The sequence below is a fragment of the Humulus lupulus genome, chromosome 5 (genome assembly GCF_963169125.1).
Source record: "Humulus lupulus chromosome 5, drHumLupu1.1, whole genome shotgun sequence".
In the NCBI taxonomy this organism is placed as follows: domain Eukaryota; kingdom Viridiplantae; phylum Streptophyta; class Magnoliopsida; order Rosales; family Cannabaceae; genus Humulus; species Humulus lupulus.
In genome coordinates, this window is record NC_084797.1 from 141,797,943 (window position 1) to 141,816,680 (window position 18,738).

An 18,738-nucleotide genomic window follows, 5' to 3' on the forward strand; every position below is an offset into this window, starting at 1 on the left:
CCCCATACAGATAATTTTGCCAAATCTTCAGTGCGAATACCACTGCTGCTAACTCCAAGTCATGGGTAGGATATCGCTGTTCATACTCCTTGAGCTGTCGTGATGCATAAGCTATAACCTTCTCATTTTGCATCAACACACAACCTAAACCCAACCTTGATGCATCGCAGTAAACAACAAACTTCCCTTCCCCCGAAGGAAGACTCAACACAGACGTTGTAATAAGTCGTCGCTTCAACTCTTGAAAACTGTCTTCGCACTTATCTGACCAGATAAAATTCAAATTCTTCCGTGTCAATTCTATCATTGGTGCTGCTATCTTCGAGAAGCCCTCTACAAACTGTCTGTAGTAACCTGCCAAACCAAGAAAACTCCGCACCTCCAAGAAAACTCCGCCCTCTACAAACCAAGTAAACTGCAAAGTAGTTTTAGAGGAGATGGTTAAAGATTTGACTCCAACAAATGTTCCATCTTCATCAACGCAAGTTGATGATGAAATTCCCACTCTTCATGCCCAACCGACGAAAGTTGATTTAAATGAAGAAATTACCATTGTTCCTGAGCAAACAGTCACGAAGCCTTGTCATAGTGGGAGGATTTCTAGGAACCCAGTTCGCTATGGTTTGGATGGTGAAACCAATATGGTTGTTGGTGACACTAGTTATGATGATCCGTTGTCTTTCAAACATACAATGGCTAGCCCTGAAAAGGAACTATGGCTCGAAGCCATAGATAGAGTGCTTGAACGTTTCTCAATGAAAAATTCCAAGAAAGGGCATCTACCGTCCTGCCATGGAATTCATCTTTCAAAGAAGCAGTCTCCCCAGACTTCTGAAGAGGAAGATGCAATGAGAAAATTTGCTTACGCATCTGCAGTTGGAAGTCTAATGTATGCTATGTTGTTTACTAGACCAGATATCTGCTATGCAGTGGGAGTAGTGAGCAGGTAATCGTCAAACCCAGGACCTGAACATTGGATAGCAGTTAAGCATATCCTGAAGTATTTGAGATGGACTAGGGATTATATGTTACTCTACAAGGGTGGTGTTATGAACCCTGTAGGCTACACCAATTCATATTTTCAGACTGATGTCGATGACAGGAAGTCTACTTCTGGAATGGTGTTACTCTTGGGGGTGGAGCTATGGTTTGGAGAAGCGTAAAGCAGTCTACAATCTCAGATTCCACCATGGAGGCTGAGTACATAGTCGCGTTAGAAGCAGTTAAGGAAATAGTATGGCCAAAGAAGTTCAATTCGGATCTTGGTGTTATTCCAGAAATGGATAAACCACTTGTGTTGTTTTGTGACAATACAGGAGCGATAGCCAACTCGAAAGAACCTCGAAGTCACAAGAGGAGTGAGCATATAGAAATGAAGTATCACATTATTCGAGAATATGTGGTCAGGGGAGATGTGAATGTTGTGAAGATTGCAACTGAAGACAATCTTGCGGATCCGTTTACAAAGACACTACCAGAAGCTACATTTGATAAGCATATCAAGGAAATGGGATTAGTAGAATTAAGGCATTAGTTACAATTAGTGCAAGTGGGAGTTTGTTGGGGTTTTATGTCCTAATTAAAATCCAAATTCTTTGTAATCTCATTTTATTATCAATAAAAGAATATAAATCATTTTTTGACTTGGTTAATCACTTTGCTCACATGTTTTATTTTCATGATTATTTATTTAATATAAACTTCTATTAACTCCCGAGCATATAGCTAATCTTACTTATAGTGATGTAATCACAGTGGAATATAAATATGATTATATGTTCACAATAAGTTAGTCCTAAGATTAGTCAGTGCACCAGATTTACACTGACTTGCCAATCTACAATATGATCTACTAACACATTACAGTGTTATGTTCTTTCCAGAACATTAGCAAAGTAGATAAGCTCGGATGTATTTGTTACATCGGACAGGACCGATATTGACAGTTGATAAGATAAGTAAACATACGGTTATTATCTAGTATAGTCATATCATATCATATAGTTGACCATATGTCAATTCAATCTCAATTCTTAGTGGTTAGTATTCTAACTGATTGTATTATTTGAGTTCTTTGACTTGTTCATTACTAGCTTATCCTACGGACAAGCCCATACTTACATCTTCAGAACTCAGTAGTATAATTGAGTGGGAGTGTTAATCATAGATATGAACATCTATAGCTTCTGATGAAGAAGTGAAACGATGGTTTCCTTTTAGTTTGGTTCAAGGTGTTAAATGATGGAGAACTCATTTCAGTAATTAAATTAGTTTACTAAAATATCATTTACAAGGAACTAAGTGTTTTAAGGATAAAATACAATGAGGGGTAAAACGGCATTTTAGTCCTATCTCATTGTAGACCGTCTATAGAGGATTGAGTGACAATTATGGTTGTAACAATGGATAACTAATAGCGTATCTATATTTGTTATAGAGTGTTCTATGAATTCAAGAGTGCAATTCCAAGTCTATAGTGGAGTAACGAGGAATTAATAAGTTAGTAAATTTATTTGTTAGATTTATGATAACTTATTGGAGCTTGATTTCATAGGCCCATGGTCCCCATTGTACCTTGGATAACATCATCTATATAGTCTCAATTAATTTATTTAATTATCAATTAGAATTATCAAAGTTGACCAGGTCAATTTTGGATAATTTCACAGAGTTATGTAATTTAGAAAAAAAAAAGAGAAATTATGGCAGATTTATTAATTAAGATAAATTTGTATCTAAATTAATAAATAAGTTTAAATTAAGGTTCAAATTATAAATAATTAATTTTACAAACGATTTAAATAAATATTTAATTAATTAAATCAATAGAAAATAATACAAGCCTTGATTTTAAGTCCAATGGGCTTATAATCAAATGTGAAATTTCACGGGCCTAAAGCCCATGATAATTTCAACCTAGAGATTTAAATTGATTATTATTTTATTGTTTTTTTAATTAAATTAAATTAAATGGTCTAATTGATTCTATAAAAAGAGTGCTTAGAGAGAAGTCAAAACATAAGTTTGACAAGTCATAAGTCAGATTTTCTTATAGTTTTAGATTCTCTCTAAACACAAGTCATTTTCTAAGCCTCTTCGTTATTTTCTCTTCTTCTTTCTATATTTATCTCATGTGTTGAGAATTTCCCACACTAGTCTAGGTGATTCTAAGGATACATTGGAAGACTGTGAAGAAAATAGAAGATCGGTTCAGTTTCTTTATAATACTTTGCGACAGAGAGGATACAAGAGTTAGAGAAACTAAAGGAATGACTCTTTCATTCCGTTGTGTATACTGTAAGTATTCTTGTCTTTGTGTATCTTTGAATTCAATTTTAGAAACATGTTCTAGGTTATCTCATATTAATTTTTTTAATATTAGACCTACATGAAAATAAATAAAGATCATGTATAAGTTTTTCTAACACCCTTTGTTTACATCTGATGGTATATTAATGGTCATTGCATCACCATCTTCATCAGGTATAACAAAACTCCATGGTGGGATAGGAACATCACGGTCTACCTCATCTACACATACGTGGTTTTCATATTCCTAATTTTTAAATAGAAAAAAAGATTTTAGAAAAATAATAATCCAAGTGTTCTGACATATACATAAAATGAGATCTCAATCATAGAAACATATATAGATATGAAGATATTACCTTACAAAAATAACAATAAGACTCACTATGAAGACAACGTCGAGTTCTACTTTCGAACATTGAAAATGATTACTCCAAACTTTTCATAGGAGATCTATATCGACGAGCGCGATCTAAAAGCAATTTGGACCTGATTCGATTATGAGACAATGAGTTCTCATAAATTTTTTGTCTCTTCTTTCCAACCCTTCCTACTAAATCCTTAGATCTACTTATTTTATTCTTCATCCCCTTCCCCTCTACTCTCATGCGTTTTCTCTCTCCCCCTCTATTTTTTTCCCACACGTTTTTTTTTCTTTTTTCTCTCCTTCACATGCTCACTAAATCATGGTGCAATTATGATTTTTTTATGTTTATTTTATTTACTTTGAATGAAGAAGAAGAAGAAGAAGAAGAATAGAGAGTTTAAGAAATGAGTGCGCATTTATTATGAAACCCTAATTTTTAAAATTTTAAATTAATTCAAAACTTGAAAAGATAGTTTATTTCTTATTGGTTGGAATCACCATTCCTAATGACAAAAAAAATGCAATTTCGAAATTAATGCAAAAAAAAAAAAAAAAACTATGAAAAAAAAAATCTTTACTTGTTGGTAACTTGATGTACCAAGTCACCTACATGCCATGTAGCATATTTGCACATTTATCAAAGTACCCATGTGTGAGTAATACCCATTGAGAACTTTTCCATATATATATATATATGGAATACTTCTCAATGGTTACTATCCATAGATGAGTACTAACAATTATGATGATGTGACAACATAGTGACTTGGTATAGTAAGTCAACAACAGGTAAATATTTTTCTTTCTAGTTAATTTCGAATTTAGTTATTTTTTTTGCCATAATTAATGTTGTTTTCAACCAATGGGAGACACTAGCTATATTTAGAAATTGACATGCATTTTAAAAATTAAAAGTTTACAATATTATATTTTCATAATAAATACACGTTTTTCATCAAGTAACCCTTCAAAAATTTGAAATAAATCAAAATTTATTTTTAGAAATATTAAGGAACAACTATAAATATGGACAATTGATCTTAATTCAAAGGTTAATATTAAAGTAACCATCCATGGGTAGTAACCATTAAGAGTGCACCCATATATATATATATATATCCTACACTAAAAAGCATTTTGTTGTAGTAGTGTACGTCTACTTGCACTTTTATTTATCTAAAAGTGTCACTCTTTAGATGAAGAAAAAACAGGGTTATACTGTGTTTCTTAAGTTGAAGAAAGAATACAATTCCCAGGGTTTTGTACGTACAATGCTTACAAAAGAAATACCTAGCTCCTTTTCTTCTCTTGTTTTTTCTTAGGCTTAATGATTGAATAAACCCCTTATTTATAGAGAGTCATAATGGACTATGGGCCCTTACAAATAAATCTAGGCCTTACACTATATGTTGGTGTGGGATCAGTACATTTAGTTACATATTCAAATAATATAGGAATAATACAATTTAAATATTAGTTTCATAAATATCTTGGAATATTTGATGGTGTCTCATGAAACCTGGATCTTTGGGTAAAACGTATTGCTTAACAAACAAGTCTTGTACTCCGAGCAGCTTCATGAGATGACACTAGTCTGCTCTATCATCGAGTAGGTTATTGGCTATTTGCGAGACAACCTTTTCCTTGAGCTGCTACTCATTCCTACTAGCATTATGAAATTAATATGCACTACTACAAAACTGGGCTATCCCGACATCCAATCACGACAGTCAACTCTGTTTACTGTCGTAATTGCTTAGAGGGACTCTACGCCGATAGTTAAAAACTGTAGGCATAGAGACCAACGCCGACAGTTAATAACTGTCACCGTTGCTTTTGACTGTCGCTATTGACCCCAATGCCGACAGTTAATTCGAGACCAATGCCGACAGTTAAAATGTGTCGTTATTGACTCCAACGCCGACAGTTAATTCAAGACCAATGCTGACGGTTAAACGTTATCGCTATTTACCTTAACGCCAACAGTTAATAAAAATCCAACGCCGACAGTCATAAAATGTCGCCAAAATTCAAATAAAAAATCTAAATTATAATTAATGAATAGTATAATTTTAAAAATAAACTAAATTATGTAAATATATACATTTATAAAAATTATGTATTTATTAAAATCTTTTAAAACTATATGTTTTTTCTTTCTAAATTTTTCATATTATTAACTTTTGTATTTATAATATATTTTATATCAAAATTTAAATTTTTTATTATTTAACATATTTATAAAATTAACTATATTATTCTTTAACATATTTATAAAATTTGTATTACTTAAAAAAGTGTTATTTTATTAATTGGAAAAATATTGTAAAAAAATTAATGAATATAATAATTTTTAAAATAAACTAAATTATGTATATATATATTTATAAAAATTATGTATTTCTTAAAAACTTTTAAAACTATATTTTTTTTGTTTCTAAATTTTTAATATTATTAACTTTTATATTTATAATAATTTTTATATCAAAATTTAAATTTATTATTCTTTAACATATTTATAAAATTAACTATATTGTTCTTTAACATATTTATAAAATTTGTACATTATAATTTTAAATATAAACTAAATTATGTAAATATATATAAATTATGTATTTATTAAAACTTTTAAAACTAGATTTTGTTTGTTTCTAAATTTTTTATATTATTAAATTTTATATTTATAATAATTTTTAAAATCAAAATTTAAATTTATTATTCTTTAACATATTTATAAAATTTGTATTAGTTAAACAAGAGTTGTGTTTATTAATTGGAAAAATATTACAAAAAAATTAATGAATAGTATAATTTTAAAAATAAACTAAATTATGTAAATATATATTTATAAAAATTATGTATCTATTAAAAAATTTTAAAACTAGATTTTTTTTCCGAAATTTTTCATATTATTAACTTTTGTATTTATAATAATTTTTATATCAAAATTTAAATTTATTATTATTTAATATATTTATAAAATTAATTATATTATTCTTAACACATTAATAAAATTTATATTAGTTAAAAAATTATTTTATTAATTGGAAAAATATTGTAAAAAAATTTAATATATAAATTTATTAGTTATGATTTTTTTATTAATATATATAAATAAATTTTTATAAAAACATATTACAGTAATATGGATAATTAAAAAATGTAGCTATTGAGTTATTATAGAGCCTGAATTTATTTAAAGGTTTATATTTTTTTGGACCCTGTGTTTTTTCCCATTATCTGTTTGGACCCTGTATTTTGACAAATTATTTTTTGGACCCTATGTTTTGTAAAATAGTTAAAATAGAACCCTAAATCCGATTTTGGTTAATGTTTTCTCAACTAAAATCACAAATAATTTACCAAACTAACAATTCAGAACAAAAATAAAACCATTATGCTTAAAAACTGTATTGTTATATTCAATTTTTTCTTCATCAAAATTGAGTTTAGGGTTCTATTTTAACCATTTTACAAAACATAGGGTCCAAAAAGTAATTTGTCAAAACACAGGATCCAAACAGGTAATGAGAAAAAATACAGGGTCCAAAAATGTATAAACCCTTTATTTAATGGGCAGTGCCGACAGGTCTTAGCCTGTCGTTATTAGAGGTAATAGCTAGCTTGAGAAAAATAATTATATAAATATGTTATCTTTGCTGAATCACTTCATTTTGAGAATAATTTAGGTGATGGCTAAAGTTAATTTATTTATCTTGTTTAAATTATAATTTAATGGCTAGCTTGAGAAAAATAATTATATAATGTAGAGAATATATTTTGTGTACCTAGTTGTTATTTAATTCTTGACTATTCTCAATTACAAACGACCCCTTAGAATTCTTATGTGGATATCTTGATTGTGTACATGCAGTCAGTAAGTGATCTTCACAAGAAGCGTATGGATATGGTAAGTGAGCATAGTCTGTTATGTTTGCTCAATAAATATTTCTATGGAATTTAAAGTTTGTTGACGCAAGTTACTAGTTCTGTTTTCAGATACGAAACAAATACAATCAATCGGAAAGATATCAGACAAGGGATTGGTAACCCAGTTGGCGCTAACCACCTTCAGAGACCTTCCCTCAGTTCAGAGCAGTTGATTTCACAACCAACTGGTTCGCAAATGTTGCAGCAAATGACACGATACTAATCAATATACCTCGTTATATCATACTTTTTTTGGTCTTCTTGTTGATTGAACCAAGGCCTGTACCTCGCGGTAAGTTTCATCTTTCTGAGGTAGTCGAGTAGTTAACAAATGCATGCCATCTTTAAATATGAACAAGGCTGCAGTAACGTTGTACCCAAATTAAAATATTTTTCATTTTGTTCCAGTCTCTAGTAGCACTCGGCTGTTATGTGGTCTTGGTTCAAGTTACTTTTATGGGCTCTGGAAGTTCCTTGTGATTGTTTAGCATACTTCATTTTTTAACAACTAGAAATTTGGTTGACAAAAAAGGACCTTATTCTAACCTCTTAACCTAGGCACTGGTTTGAAACTAGTTTCATCGAGCAATGAAAAAATGTATGACATTGTCTCTGAAACATTGTTCATTTCTTGTTCATATTAAGGTGGTTAGATACACAATGGTAGCATATGTAATTGAATATGAAATTATGTAATTGAATATGCTTTTGATGTTTCTTTGGAAATCATGTTTAGGGTTCAATCTGTGGTAATATGATATTATTGTTGTAGTTGGCATATGTAATGTTTGATGAAATTACTGTGTGAATAATTGGTATGTAATTTGAATAATTGCTTGATAGTTTGGTTGTGAAACATGAATGAAGACACTTGGTAAAGATTATCAAACTCATTTATCTATTTTATAGTTATCAAGATGATTTATAATTACATATGGATATGCTTTATGGGTCATTAGAGAGTTGTGTTATGTACTGTTGATGCTCATTTTTTATTTGTCTGACTAATAACCCATGTTTGTGAATTATTCAATTTATCTCAGTTGCTGATTTTGTTCACAACTTTTCATGTTTCTCACTACTGGAAGCATGTTCTACTTTGGATATACAATGTCTTTTCTATAATTGTTATTGCAATATCATTTTTTCTTTCAATAATACATGTTTTGGTTGATTTTAGATGCTTAAGTTTTCTGATGGATTTGTTTAGAATTGCTTAAACTCAATTATATTTAGCAATGCAACTTTTCTTTAAGTTTACTACCATCTCGAAGGATCTCAGTTGTTTTGTAACATTGCTTTTGGCTTTATGTTTAGAATTGCTTAGACTCAATTGCTGAATATTTCCATTTTCTTTGTAAAATCAATCAAGCTTTGTAAATTTTCATCTTATTGCTCCACTGGGCTGGATTCCTGAATATTTTGCAAGTGAGATCTTCTATGATAAGAAAAGTTGTAAAAGTTCATATATGTATATGTGGAAGAGATTGCTTACTTGAATTTTAGCAGAACCATCATCATCAGCATAATTCCCATTACTTTCTTTCATTTTCTCACCAACCTTTAGAGTAGGAACATTCTACATTGATGAAAAAATGAACTTTTAATAAGAGAATCTTGATTATTGTCTAGCTTCACATTGCTGTAAATGCATCTCAATCAATGCTGATTAATCTTCGTGAGTAATAATTTCTGTGCTTGCAATATGTGACTGAGAGAGTTGGTCTCTTTGGCTACCTCATGTAAACTATACACCTATTGCTTTAGAACAATTACGAGGACCATTACATTGGCTCTTAAATTTCAATATGTCAAATCGTATATAAATACACACATACATACATATAAATATATATATATTTATATAAGATAAGTTTATGCACTTTTACTATTTGTCATTTTATTAGTCATAGAATTAGAACAACATGCATGAATGGTGCAATTATTTGGCATTCCAAATAAGTTTATGCACTTTTACTATTTGATTTAATATAATTATTTTAGAAAGTAAATGTTGACAGGGATTTAAGCACAAACTTATTACTCTTTTATTTATTTTATTTCATGTTTTTGAAAGGCTCTTTGGGATAAAACTCTTGGGCTCAGATTTTTGCTTCAGAAAACAATCTAAAGTTCAAATAGATCATCTCAGGTATGTTTTAATGGTTAAAACTTATTAATTTGAATTCTAATTGTTTAAACATTTCAAAGGTATATTCATTTTAAAATTATACAAGTGTATGATAGAGGAGTTTGAATATCTTAAATATTCATCCATAGTGAAGTAGGTTCTGGGATTATAATTGTGTGTTGCGGTGATAGCAGAAGGTTGAGAACTTGCATGTCTTAGTGAATTAGGTTCTGTGATATATATAATTGCGTGCTGGGGGAGATATAAGGAAGAAAAATTGTTTGTTGTTTGAATTGATTGAATTATTTGAATTGATATTGACAGATGGTTAGGTTACAAATATAGGGGAAGTGTTGTCCGTTTTAAATCATAAAAAATAGTATGAATAATTTAGATTATGAAAGATTAACGTTTCACTTTTAGTTATATTCAAATAGAGCTCAAGTAGTCATATATTTTGACTACTTCAAGCTTTCAAACCTCTGCAATGAATCTTCAAACTGATATGCTTTCTTCTCCGCAACTTCAAGCTTCCTAATCAATTCCTCATTCTTAGTTTGCTCAGCAGCATAAACCTGAATGACCTCCTCATATTTCTTTGTTTCTGATGCTAGTAAAGCCTATATAAGAAGAATACGAATTCATCACCTTTATAGAAAATTCCAATTGATTAAAAAAATTGACACCCGCATTTTCAATTCATACTTACTCCTCGGCTGAATAACTGAAACAAATACTATCTATTTATTTCAAATTGGCATAATTTAACTTTAGTCATCAATCAAATGCTTTAATATTACTACAACTGGGGTCTTGTACTCCAAGAACATTGACTCAGAATAATTCATAGGGTATTTGAGGATATACTTTTTTAATGTTTTTTCTTTCAATTTTATACTTTTTATTATGCATTCGGTGAATATTTAATATATAATCACTATATACTCGGTATATATAATCACTAGACATGTACCCAAATATGAGTAAATTAGTTGTGAACATATTTTAACCACTCATGATGATCAATAATACTATTCGAAAAGCATTTGTATATCAATCAAATGTTCTGTGCCTTTTCCATATCTTGTACTACAATTGGGGTCTCCTTAATGACAGGAGGTGCTTCTTCAATAACTTTTTTAGATGCCTCACGCTCTTTCAGCATCCAGGTGAAGTTAGTGTAGGTCTTGAGAATAAGCATGCCCAAGCACTTAAAGATCGATTCATTCAAATGGGCGAGAAGCAGTTCCTTATTTGTCCATGGAATAACAAGTAAGTTTATATTGAGTCTTGAAATGTTAAGTTCATATAATCATCTTCTAAATATTTGATTGTTTGTTTTCTAGTGAATATTGGATGTTATTGCTATTTCAACCTCACTCACATTCAGTGGCGTTCTTGGATCCCATTAACCTTCAATTACGTTGAGATTAAAAATATAGTTAGGCTGTAAGTTTATATAAGTTTCAATCCTTAAAGTATATTATCTTTCTAAAAGTACTTGTTTGCTAATTAAAATATTTTTATTATGTATAGTGCTTTCACGCTATATGATACGGAAAAAGGAAAAAGAGTTGTAAGTCTAAAGTATTATAGTCCAAAAGTAAGAAATTCAAATGTATAAAACATAAGATTTAAATTATAAGTATACTAACAAGTATATATGTAATATACTTTTACATTTGTCTATGTTAACAGTGCCGACAACAACCAAAAACCACAGAGTGCGGTATCTACTGTATGAAGTATGCTAGGGATCTCATTTCACAACAAAGAACCAGAGCATATCTATCGAATAATGTAATAATGAAATGTGTTTAATTACCTTTTAACTTTAATAAAGTTATATTTTAATTTCATATATATTTGACATGTAACTTATAATTTAAATTATTTGCAGTTCAATTCAGATTTACCATATACTAATGCTGAACTTAATGAAGTTCAAGAAGAGTGGGCAACATATATTCTACCGCATCTCGCTAAATGATGGCTTGCATACTTAGTACCTATGTAAGGGGATTTAGTCATTTTTTGAACTTTGTATTTTTTTTATTAAAAATTGTTAGAACTAATCAAATACAAAATCAATCTAATAAATAATAAGTTGAGTTAATTTAGCTTTCTAAGGTTCATACTATGCTAAATATTCATTTTATGACAAACTTTTTTGAAACTATGTATTTCTTTTATTTAGAAAGTGTTAGAACTAATCAAATATACAATTAATGTTGCCAATATTTATTTAATTTAATTTTTGATGTGCATTCTTTTACTGCAATTTCTGCGTTGATTTTGAAACCAGGGGCATTGACAACATATTTGCAATATTCTCTGGTGTAGAAATTTTGCGACATTTAAAAACTGTCACCATAGATATCCAATTGCGACATCTAATAACTGTCGGTGTTGCTAGCAACGGCGACACCTATTAACTGTCGGCGTTGCCAGCAACAGGGACACCTAATAACTGTCGGCGTAGCCAGCAACGGCGACACCTAATAACTGTCGGCGTAGCCAGCAACAGCGACACCTAATAACTGTCGGCGTAGCCAGCAACAGCGACACCCAATAACTGTCGGCATAGACAAATACGACAGTTAGTCGACTGTTGTCGTTGCTCAATAGCGACAGTTAAAAACTATCGGGAAATCCCGTTTTTGTAGTAGTGATGGTATGACACCACATGTCTTCTACGTAGCAGCCACATCATCCAGTCAAAATTGAGTTAAACACAAATTAATTAAACAAAACTAATATACATATATCACTATATTAAAGATATATGCTTTTAGATAAATAAAAAAATTATATAAAATGATAATTTAGTTAATCAACAATGTCAAATGATCATTTCTCTATAATTTTTAAAATATGTACATTAGCTTCTTGATGTCATTATTTTGAGTCATTTACTAACATTTTTCTAAAAGAAAATTAAAAAAAATAAGAAAAAACTTTTTTAAAAAATTAAAAAGCAGAAATAACTTTAGGAATTGCGAATATAGTTTCTAATTTTACTTTCAAATTTTTTATTTTAAATAACAAAAAAAGTTATTTTTTAATGGCTAGTGAACAACTCCTTTATTTATTTATTTATTTTCAGTCGCACATGAGAATTGATGCGTACGTATTGTAGCATCCCTTAAAATTTAACTTGAGAATGTAACATTTTGCTTCAAACGACCTTGGTTATATAATAAGGGATCTATACATATGATGGCAATTGCACAACAAAAAAAGAACAGCTTGATTATTATTAGGTATTGCAAAATAGACATTTATATATAGAAAATTTATGACAATAAACAGTCATATAAATATCCAAGTACATTGGATGCATCACTATAATATCACACACACATAAAATATAAATATATATATATATATATAAATTTATTACACATAGCGCTTCATGTACTCCTCCACTGAAGTATACTTCACTTCTGGATAAAGCTCAGTGGTTTCGAGGCCTTCGCTGCCTATTTCGAAGTTTGCAAGACAACCTTCGAAACACACGTGGTAGTAATGCCCCAATCCAACTTGCTCAGCATAATTTAGATCTTCATTTGCATAGGAGTCAAACCGAAAGTAAAGAGTTTCAATTCAGTTGTTTGATGATTAGGAGATAAAAAACAGAAACGACATACATTAATTAATTTAGAATTACTATTTGGACAATAAACCTTTATCAAATCTGTGAAACACGTTTGAACGATAGCATAAAAAGTAGGTAGTTGGAAAATTTTGCAAGCGCATGTCAATCAGTATAATTATATAAATATATATATGGAACTTTTTTGGTGCGGGCATACAGAACGCCTGCATATACGATTTTTAAATTTATATATATATATATTAGTTTAAATTTTGTGAGAGGGTTTTAAATTTAGTCAATGCAATCAGATTTTTATTGTCAGATTACATTAATTAGTTTCAGATTTTTTTTATTAATATATATTAATTTTTGATATACTATTAATATCAATTAGTTTATGATATATAATCTCTCATTTTTTTTCTTTGTTTATAGAAAAAATTTTCTAGCTAGAGAAAATAAATCATTTGAGGGAGAAAAAAAGATGACAAAAAAGAAAATAATTGAGAGAGAGAAAGAAGAAGATAAAAGAGTGTATGTACTAAGTGTGCTGTAAGGAAGATTTGTATTTTGTAAATTTAATTTTTTTTTCTCTTAATCATGAAACAGACATCCTCGGTATGTGAGAGAAAAGAGTGAGATTTGAGATATTAATAGAAAAAGTCTCAAACTAATTAATACAATAAAAATTTAACTACAGTGACTAAATTTAAAACCCTCTCATAAAACTTAAACTAATATATATATATAAATTTAAAAAGAAATTCCATATATATATATATTCATTTGCAATTATTTCTATATTAAAATATTACAATATTACTTCGTGACACAGTTACCCTATAGAGAATATACAAACATTCATAATTTTATAGTAATTGTGTGCATATTTCTCACCAATAATGAAAATAAAAAGGAATATAAAGATTCCATTCAAAATTTGATTTGACATAAAATATGACGAGAACCTAATAATTACAAGCAATATTGACATTGTACCTGTCAGTGGATTAATTGAGTACCAGTGTACCACAATATAAAAAGATGATCTAAGAAATGAATAAAGTATGGAAAAGATGCTGCACTATGTATTGTAGCCCATTATTTCTACTAAGAAATTAGAAAATATGTTAAAGTCACTTATACCTACTTAATTAATGTCATCACTAGTGCTCCATGATACGTCTCAGTAATTTTAATTTTTTCAGGTCTTCCTAGCGAGATTACGTTAAAATAAGGAATTGCAAAAATTGATGAAAAGGAAATGCAATTGAACAATGCTGGAAATTCGAACTCTTTTCCTAACTTTAAATATTTAGCATAATGTGCTATAAGTTATTTAAAGTCATCATTAAATGCGATTATTATTATTATTTATAATGCTAGTAGAACATCCTCTTTGTTATTCTACCATGAATGAATGTAGTTATACTAATTAAAAAAAATGTGTAAAATGTTAAGCCCTTACCCTTCAATTTGGCTAGAAAGTCTTCTTCGGAGACTGAAGATTTCTGTAACTCTTTGCCAATCAGCTTCTCCCAAACTTGAACAACTTCTCTTTGGGATAAAATATTCTTTGGTGGTCTAAGGTACACCGTCTTGTTCAGAGTTCGTGGGTCATCTATGGTTTTGATTGTGTATCTCGCTATGTCATCTTCGTCAACATATATTGCTGCCATATACACACATTAATTAATACAAAATAAAGTTCCTTACATTTAATATTGCAAGTGTAAGTCACCTTCTAGAAGCTATCTATCATATAAAGGGTAATAGAAGAAAATGTCATTTATTATTATTATTATTATTGTTATTATTATAACTTGAGGGAAGGTTTATGAATTTGGGACTTCCATTTTGTGAGAAGTGAATCTAGAGATACCAACTAGGTGGAGAATTTGCGAGAAATACTTCCCCTATTTTCACGATGCTCTGTCCTCTCATTTTTTCCATCGACGGTGGGATGGGGTATGGAATTCCCACAGGCCCAAAAGAAAATCTAAAATTGTTATTTTTAAATAAAAAAATAATACAAATTTATAATCAATATTACTTGTAATTATTAGGTTTCGCAAAAAAAAAAAAAAAAAAAAAAGTAATAACTATTATTGAAAACTGATAGTATTTAGTAAGGCTACAAGGATTGGAGAGTTTAATTGAAACACTTTAATTAATAAAAGATTTGTCTAATTATTAAATTTTATTTGAGTTGGTAATATATGTTTGTGTTTTCTATTTATTTACCTTTACAAATGGGGGTATAAGACTAGATAAAAAAAATATAAGAAGTGTAATTATAAATATATTATTTTTTAATTAATAAAATATAATACATTAAATATAAGATGTATATAGTTTACCCGTAGCAATATAGTTACATATTTCAAAATTAGTTGTGACCATATTTTTTTTATCACATACTGATAAAAAAAATGTTATTTTGGTTTGAATTTGTCAATTTTAACCTGGTGTCTAACTATTTGAGTTTATTTATTTGTGTTTTAGGTTTGTAGTTAGAATACTATTTACGTTTATTTATTTGTGTTTTAGGTTTGTAGTTAGAATATACTGTACCTTTTTTGTTGCCATCTTCAAGCAAAAGCACAGAGTCCGTTGAGGGAATAATGTGACCGGGTTGACATAAACCACCAAGAAAGTAACCAGCAAAGCAATTAGCAGAAATATACGTAAATGGAATGTTTGCATCTTCAATGGCTTTCCTCACTATCATTTTTTCATCAAATGTTACTCTTCCCGGTTCTACTGCATTCTTCATTCTTGCAGGGTCAGTTCCAAACTCAGATGGCAAAAACCTCTGTTATATTTTCATTCATATATATGTATATTTATAGATCTTCGTCAGTGCTCTATTTCACAATTTTTTAATTTAACTTATCATAAATTACTGCTAATTAATTATTGATGAAGATTTAGTATATTTCTATATAAAGAATCTTAGTGCAAATTATTATAGGTTTTAAAAATACTCTACAAATTTGAATTGATGACGTGGCATTATATATAATTGGTAATATTTGTGCATAAAAATATATTGGGTCCGTTTTTGTGGAAGAAAATATTAGCCGTTTTGCACGCATATACAAAACTAAAAAGAAATATTAATCTCCCTACTCTTAAATTATTAAGATTTGATTTAAAGGAAAACATATTATTTATTTAAGATAAATTGTTATATAGAGAACCAAACGATACACAATGAGAAATTTATTCAACAATTAAACAAACATCATAAAAAGTGAAATACTTGGGCTAGGAAAAATGGATTACATCTTGTTGGTATCGATCAATCTAAACATATATATCGATCATTATTACCTGAATCTGAATTGATTTCCTTGGAGTTTTGTACTGTTATTATTATTTAAAAGCTTATTTATGTGGTTGGTCCCTATTCTTTATGTTGTTTGGCAACTTGGTCTCCAAACTATTTTTTTTTGGGCAAAATAGTCCCTAATCTATATATGTTTTAGTGCAAACACATTCTTGTGACACAAACATTGTTAACTATTTAATAATTAATGTTATATATTTTTTACTACATTTTATTTTAACTTTAAAAACTTTTAATGTGCCTATCACATGTCATATTTAATGGTAGAGTTAACAGTGTTTGCTGTCAAGATGTGTTTGCATCAACACATATAGATTAGGGATCAATTTTTGCAAAGAAAAAAAAGTTTGGGACCAAGTTGCCAAACAACATAAAAATTAGGAACTAATCATATAAACAAGCCTTATTTAAAAGGACATATATTGCAAGATCTTCAGAGACTTTGTTCCATTCATGTTGACTGATAAATATGTATATAAAATATATATTTATATATTCCTTTCAATAGTTTTGCATTATTATTATTATTATTTTTAATTGTATACAAAACTATTCAATAAGGTATAAGGAATATATAAATATATATTTTGTATACACTACAGCAATTAAACAAGATCATGGAATTTCTTACTATCTATTGCTATGCTTGTGGAAAATATCGGTACAAAATATTATTTAAACATGGAAAGAATAATGATGAAGATGAAGATGAAGATGAAACGTGTACTTTTTTATATTAATTAATTAATTACCTTAACATTTCCAGCTTGTTTGATAGCATCAACAAGCTTGAGCTGAAGAAGAATATGGTTGGTTCGGATATGGACACCAGAAATGGCGCAGATGACCACATCCACAAGTTTGACGGCGTTGACAAGGCTTTGTTGGTCAATGAAAGAAGCCGACACTAGTCTAGCTCCTTTCTCCTTGAACGACAAAAGCATTTGAATTTTCTCAATATCAACTCCAATCTCAGGCCTGTGAACCACATATGTTTCATGTCCCTCTTCCAAACTTGCCTTCACTAGCCTCTTTCCCAAGTACCCAGTTCCCCCAACTATCAACACTTTGCTTTTGGCCATCTCTCTCTCTCTCGTGTTGTTTCGTATTGTAGTTTTGAAAGCTTTTATAAGGGCTTTAAAATGCTCTCTATATGAACACTAGGGCGTAAGTGCCTTTGTATTGAAATATAGTACATCTAGTCTTCACGAATTTCTTTGTCTCACCCTCCTTATTTTATACATTATACATTTTCTGTCGACATTGGGGTATGATTATAGGTTAGCTTGAGAGCTAATATTTAACCCAACCTTAACCCTACGTGAACTGTTGCTTTGTCGTGAAAACTAAGGTATAATTAAAAATGTAATATATTTTTGTCTATGGAGGTTGGACGGTCCACAATACATGTTTAGAAGCCAAATAATCAAATTATTTCCATACATACATTCACACAATGATAGAAGCAAAGAGTATATATGATACATATGTACACACTTATAGATATACAAAATTTATTTGCTGATTATAAATACAATCAAATATAATATAGTTATACCCAACATTAATAAAGGTATTATATTACACCCCAAAGTTTTATAAAGAAAAATTTACATAATATACTGTCTTTTTCTACAAAAGTGAAATTTGTTTCATTTTTACGTTTTATTTCAATTGTACGATCCGGCCATGAGCAATACCATTCAAAATTATATAAGCAAAACTCTTCTAGCATAAAACACGAAACATATATATATATATATATATATGATATATGATGGATAATTAATATCTTGATTTTTTTTAAATAAATAGTTATCTTGCTCTTGCGTGTCCAAAAATCAAATTATATATACCCAGCTTGTATATATATATACCCAACTCTTCTAGCAATACTTGTATATATACATTTCCCATAAATGCTTCACCTACATATATATACCCAACTCCCTCTTGGACTTCGGACAATTCATCCACCAACGCTTCACCCGTCTCTAAATAAATAAATGTAAGTTGATATATTATTAACTGTTTTTGTGTGAATCAAAGCA

General features: G+C 29.3%; 2 protein-coding genes across 10 annotated transcripts; one reads left to right on the forward strand and one right to left on the reverse strand.

Moving 5' to 3' along the window:
• The first annotated feature begins 7,446 nt into the window (after window positions 1-7,446).
• LOC133777703 (uncharacterized) lies at window positions 7,447-11,860 on the forward strand. 9 transcript variants are annotated; one of them, XM_062217411.1, is made up of 8 exons: window positions 7,447-7,586; window positions 7,676-7,898; window positions 9,684-9,758; window positions 10,900-11,009; window positions 11,084-11,186; window positions 11,274-11,340; window positions 11,436-11,537; window positions 11,638-11,860. In XM_062217411.1, exons 4-8 carry the CDS (start codon window positions 10,937-10,939, stop codon window positions 11,725-11,727), a joined length of 435 nt encoding a protein of 144 aa, XP_062073395.1. In that variant the 5' UTR covers window positions 7,447-7,586; window positions 7,676-7,898; window positions 9,684-9,758; window positions 10,900-10,936; the 3' UTR covers window positions 11,728-11,860. The 9 variants fall into 9 exon arrangements, 7 of the variants coding, with proteins under 7 accessions (XP_062073395.1, XP_062073394.1, XP_062073393.1 ...); XM_062217410.1 differs by having other exon boundaries at window positions 7,448-7,586; window positions 10,907-11,009; XM_062217408.1 differs by having other exon boundaries at window positions 7,455-7,586; window positions 10,854-11,009.
• Window positions 11,861-12,963: 1,103 nt separating this feature from the next.
• Window positions 12,964-17,895, reverse strand: LOC133777704 (bifunctional pinoresinol-lariciresinol reductase 2-like). Its single transcript, XM_062217415.1, has 4 exons — window positions 17,440-17,895; window positions 15,910-16,150; window positions 14,804-15,007; window positions 12,964-13,300 (listed from the first exon to the last, which is right to left on the reverse strand). Exons 1-4 carry the CDS (start codon window positions 17,767-17,769, stop codon window positions 13,137-13,139), a joined length of 939 nt encoding a protein of 312 aa, XP_062073399.1. The 5' UTR covers window positions 17,770-17,895; the 3' UTR covers window positions 12,964-13,136.
• Window positions 17,896-18,738: the final 843 nt, after the last annotated feature.

Coding starts and splice junctions, on each gene's coding strand:
- LOC133777703 (XM_062217411.1), top strand. CDS start 10,937: ATGCCCAAGCACTTAAAGATCGATTCATTCAAATGGGCGAGAAGCAGT. Junction 11,010..11,083: donor ATTTGTCCATGGAATAACAA/GTAAGTTTATAT, acceptor TTTGTTTTCTAG/TGAATATTGGATGTTATTGC. Junction 11,187..11,273: donor ATTAAAAATATAGTTAGGCT/GTAAGTTTATAT, acceptor TATTATGTATAG/TGCTTTCACGCTATATGATA.
- LOC133777704 (XM_062217415.1), bottom strand. CDS start 17,769: ATGGCCAAAAGCAAAGTGTTGATAGTTGGGGGAACTGGGTACTTGGGA. Junction 15,008..15,909: donor TGAAGATGGCAACAAAAAAG/GTACAGTATATT, acceptor TGTATATGGCAG/CAATATATGTTGACGAAGAT. Junction 13,301..14,803: donor CTTTCTAGCCAAATTGAAGG/GTAAGGGCTTAA, acceptor ATGCAAATGAAG/ATCTAAATTATGCTGAGCAA.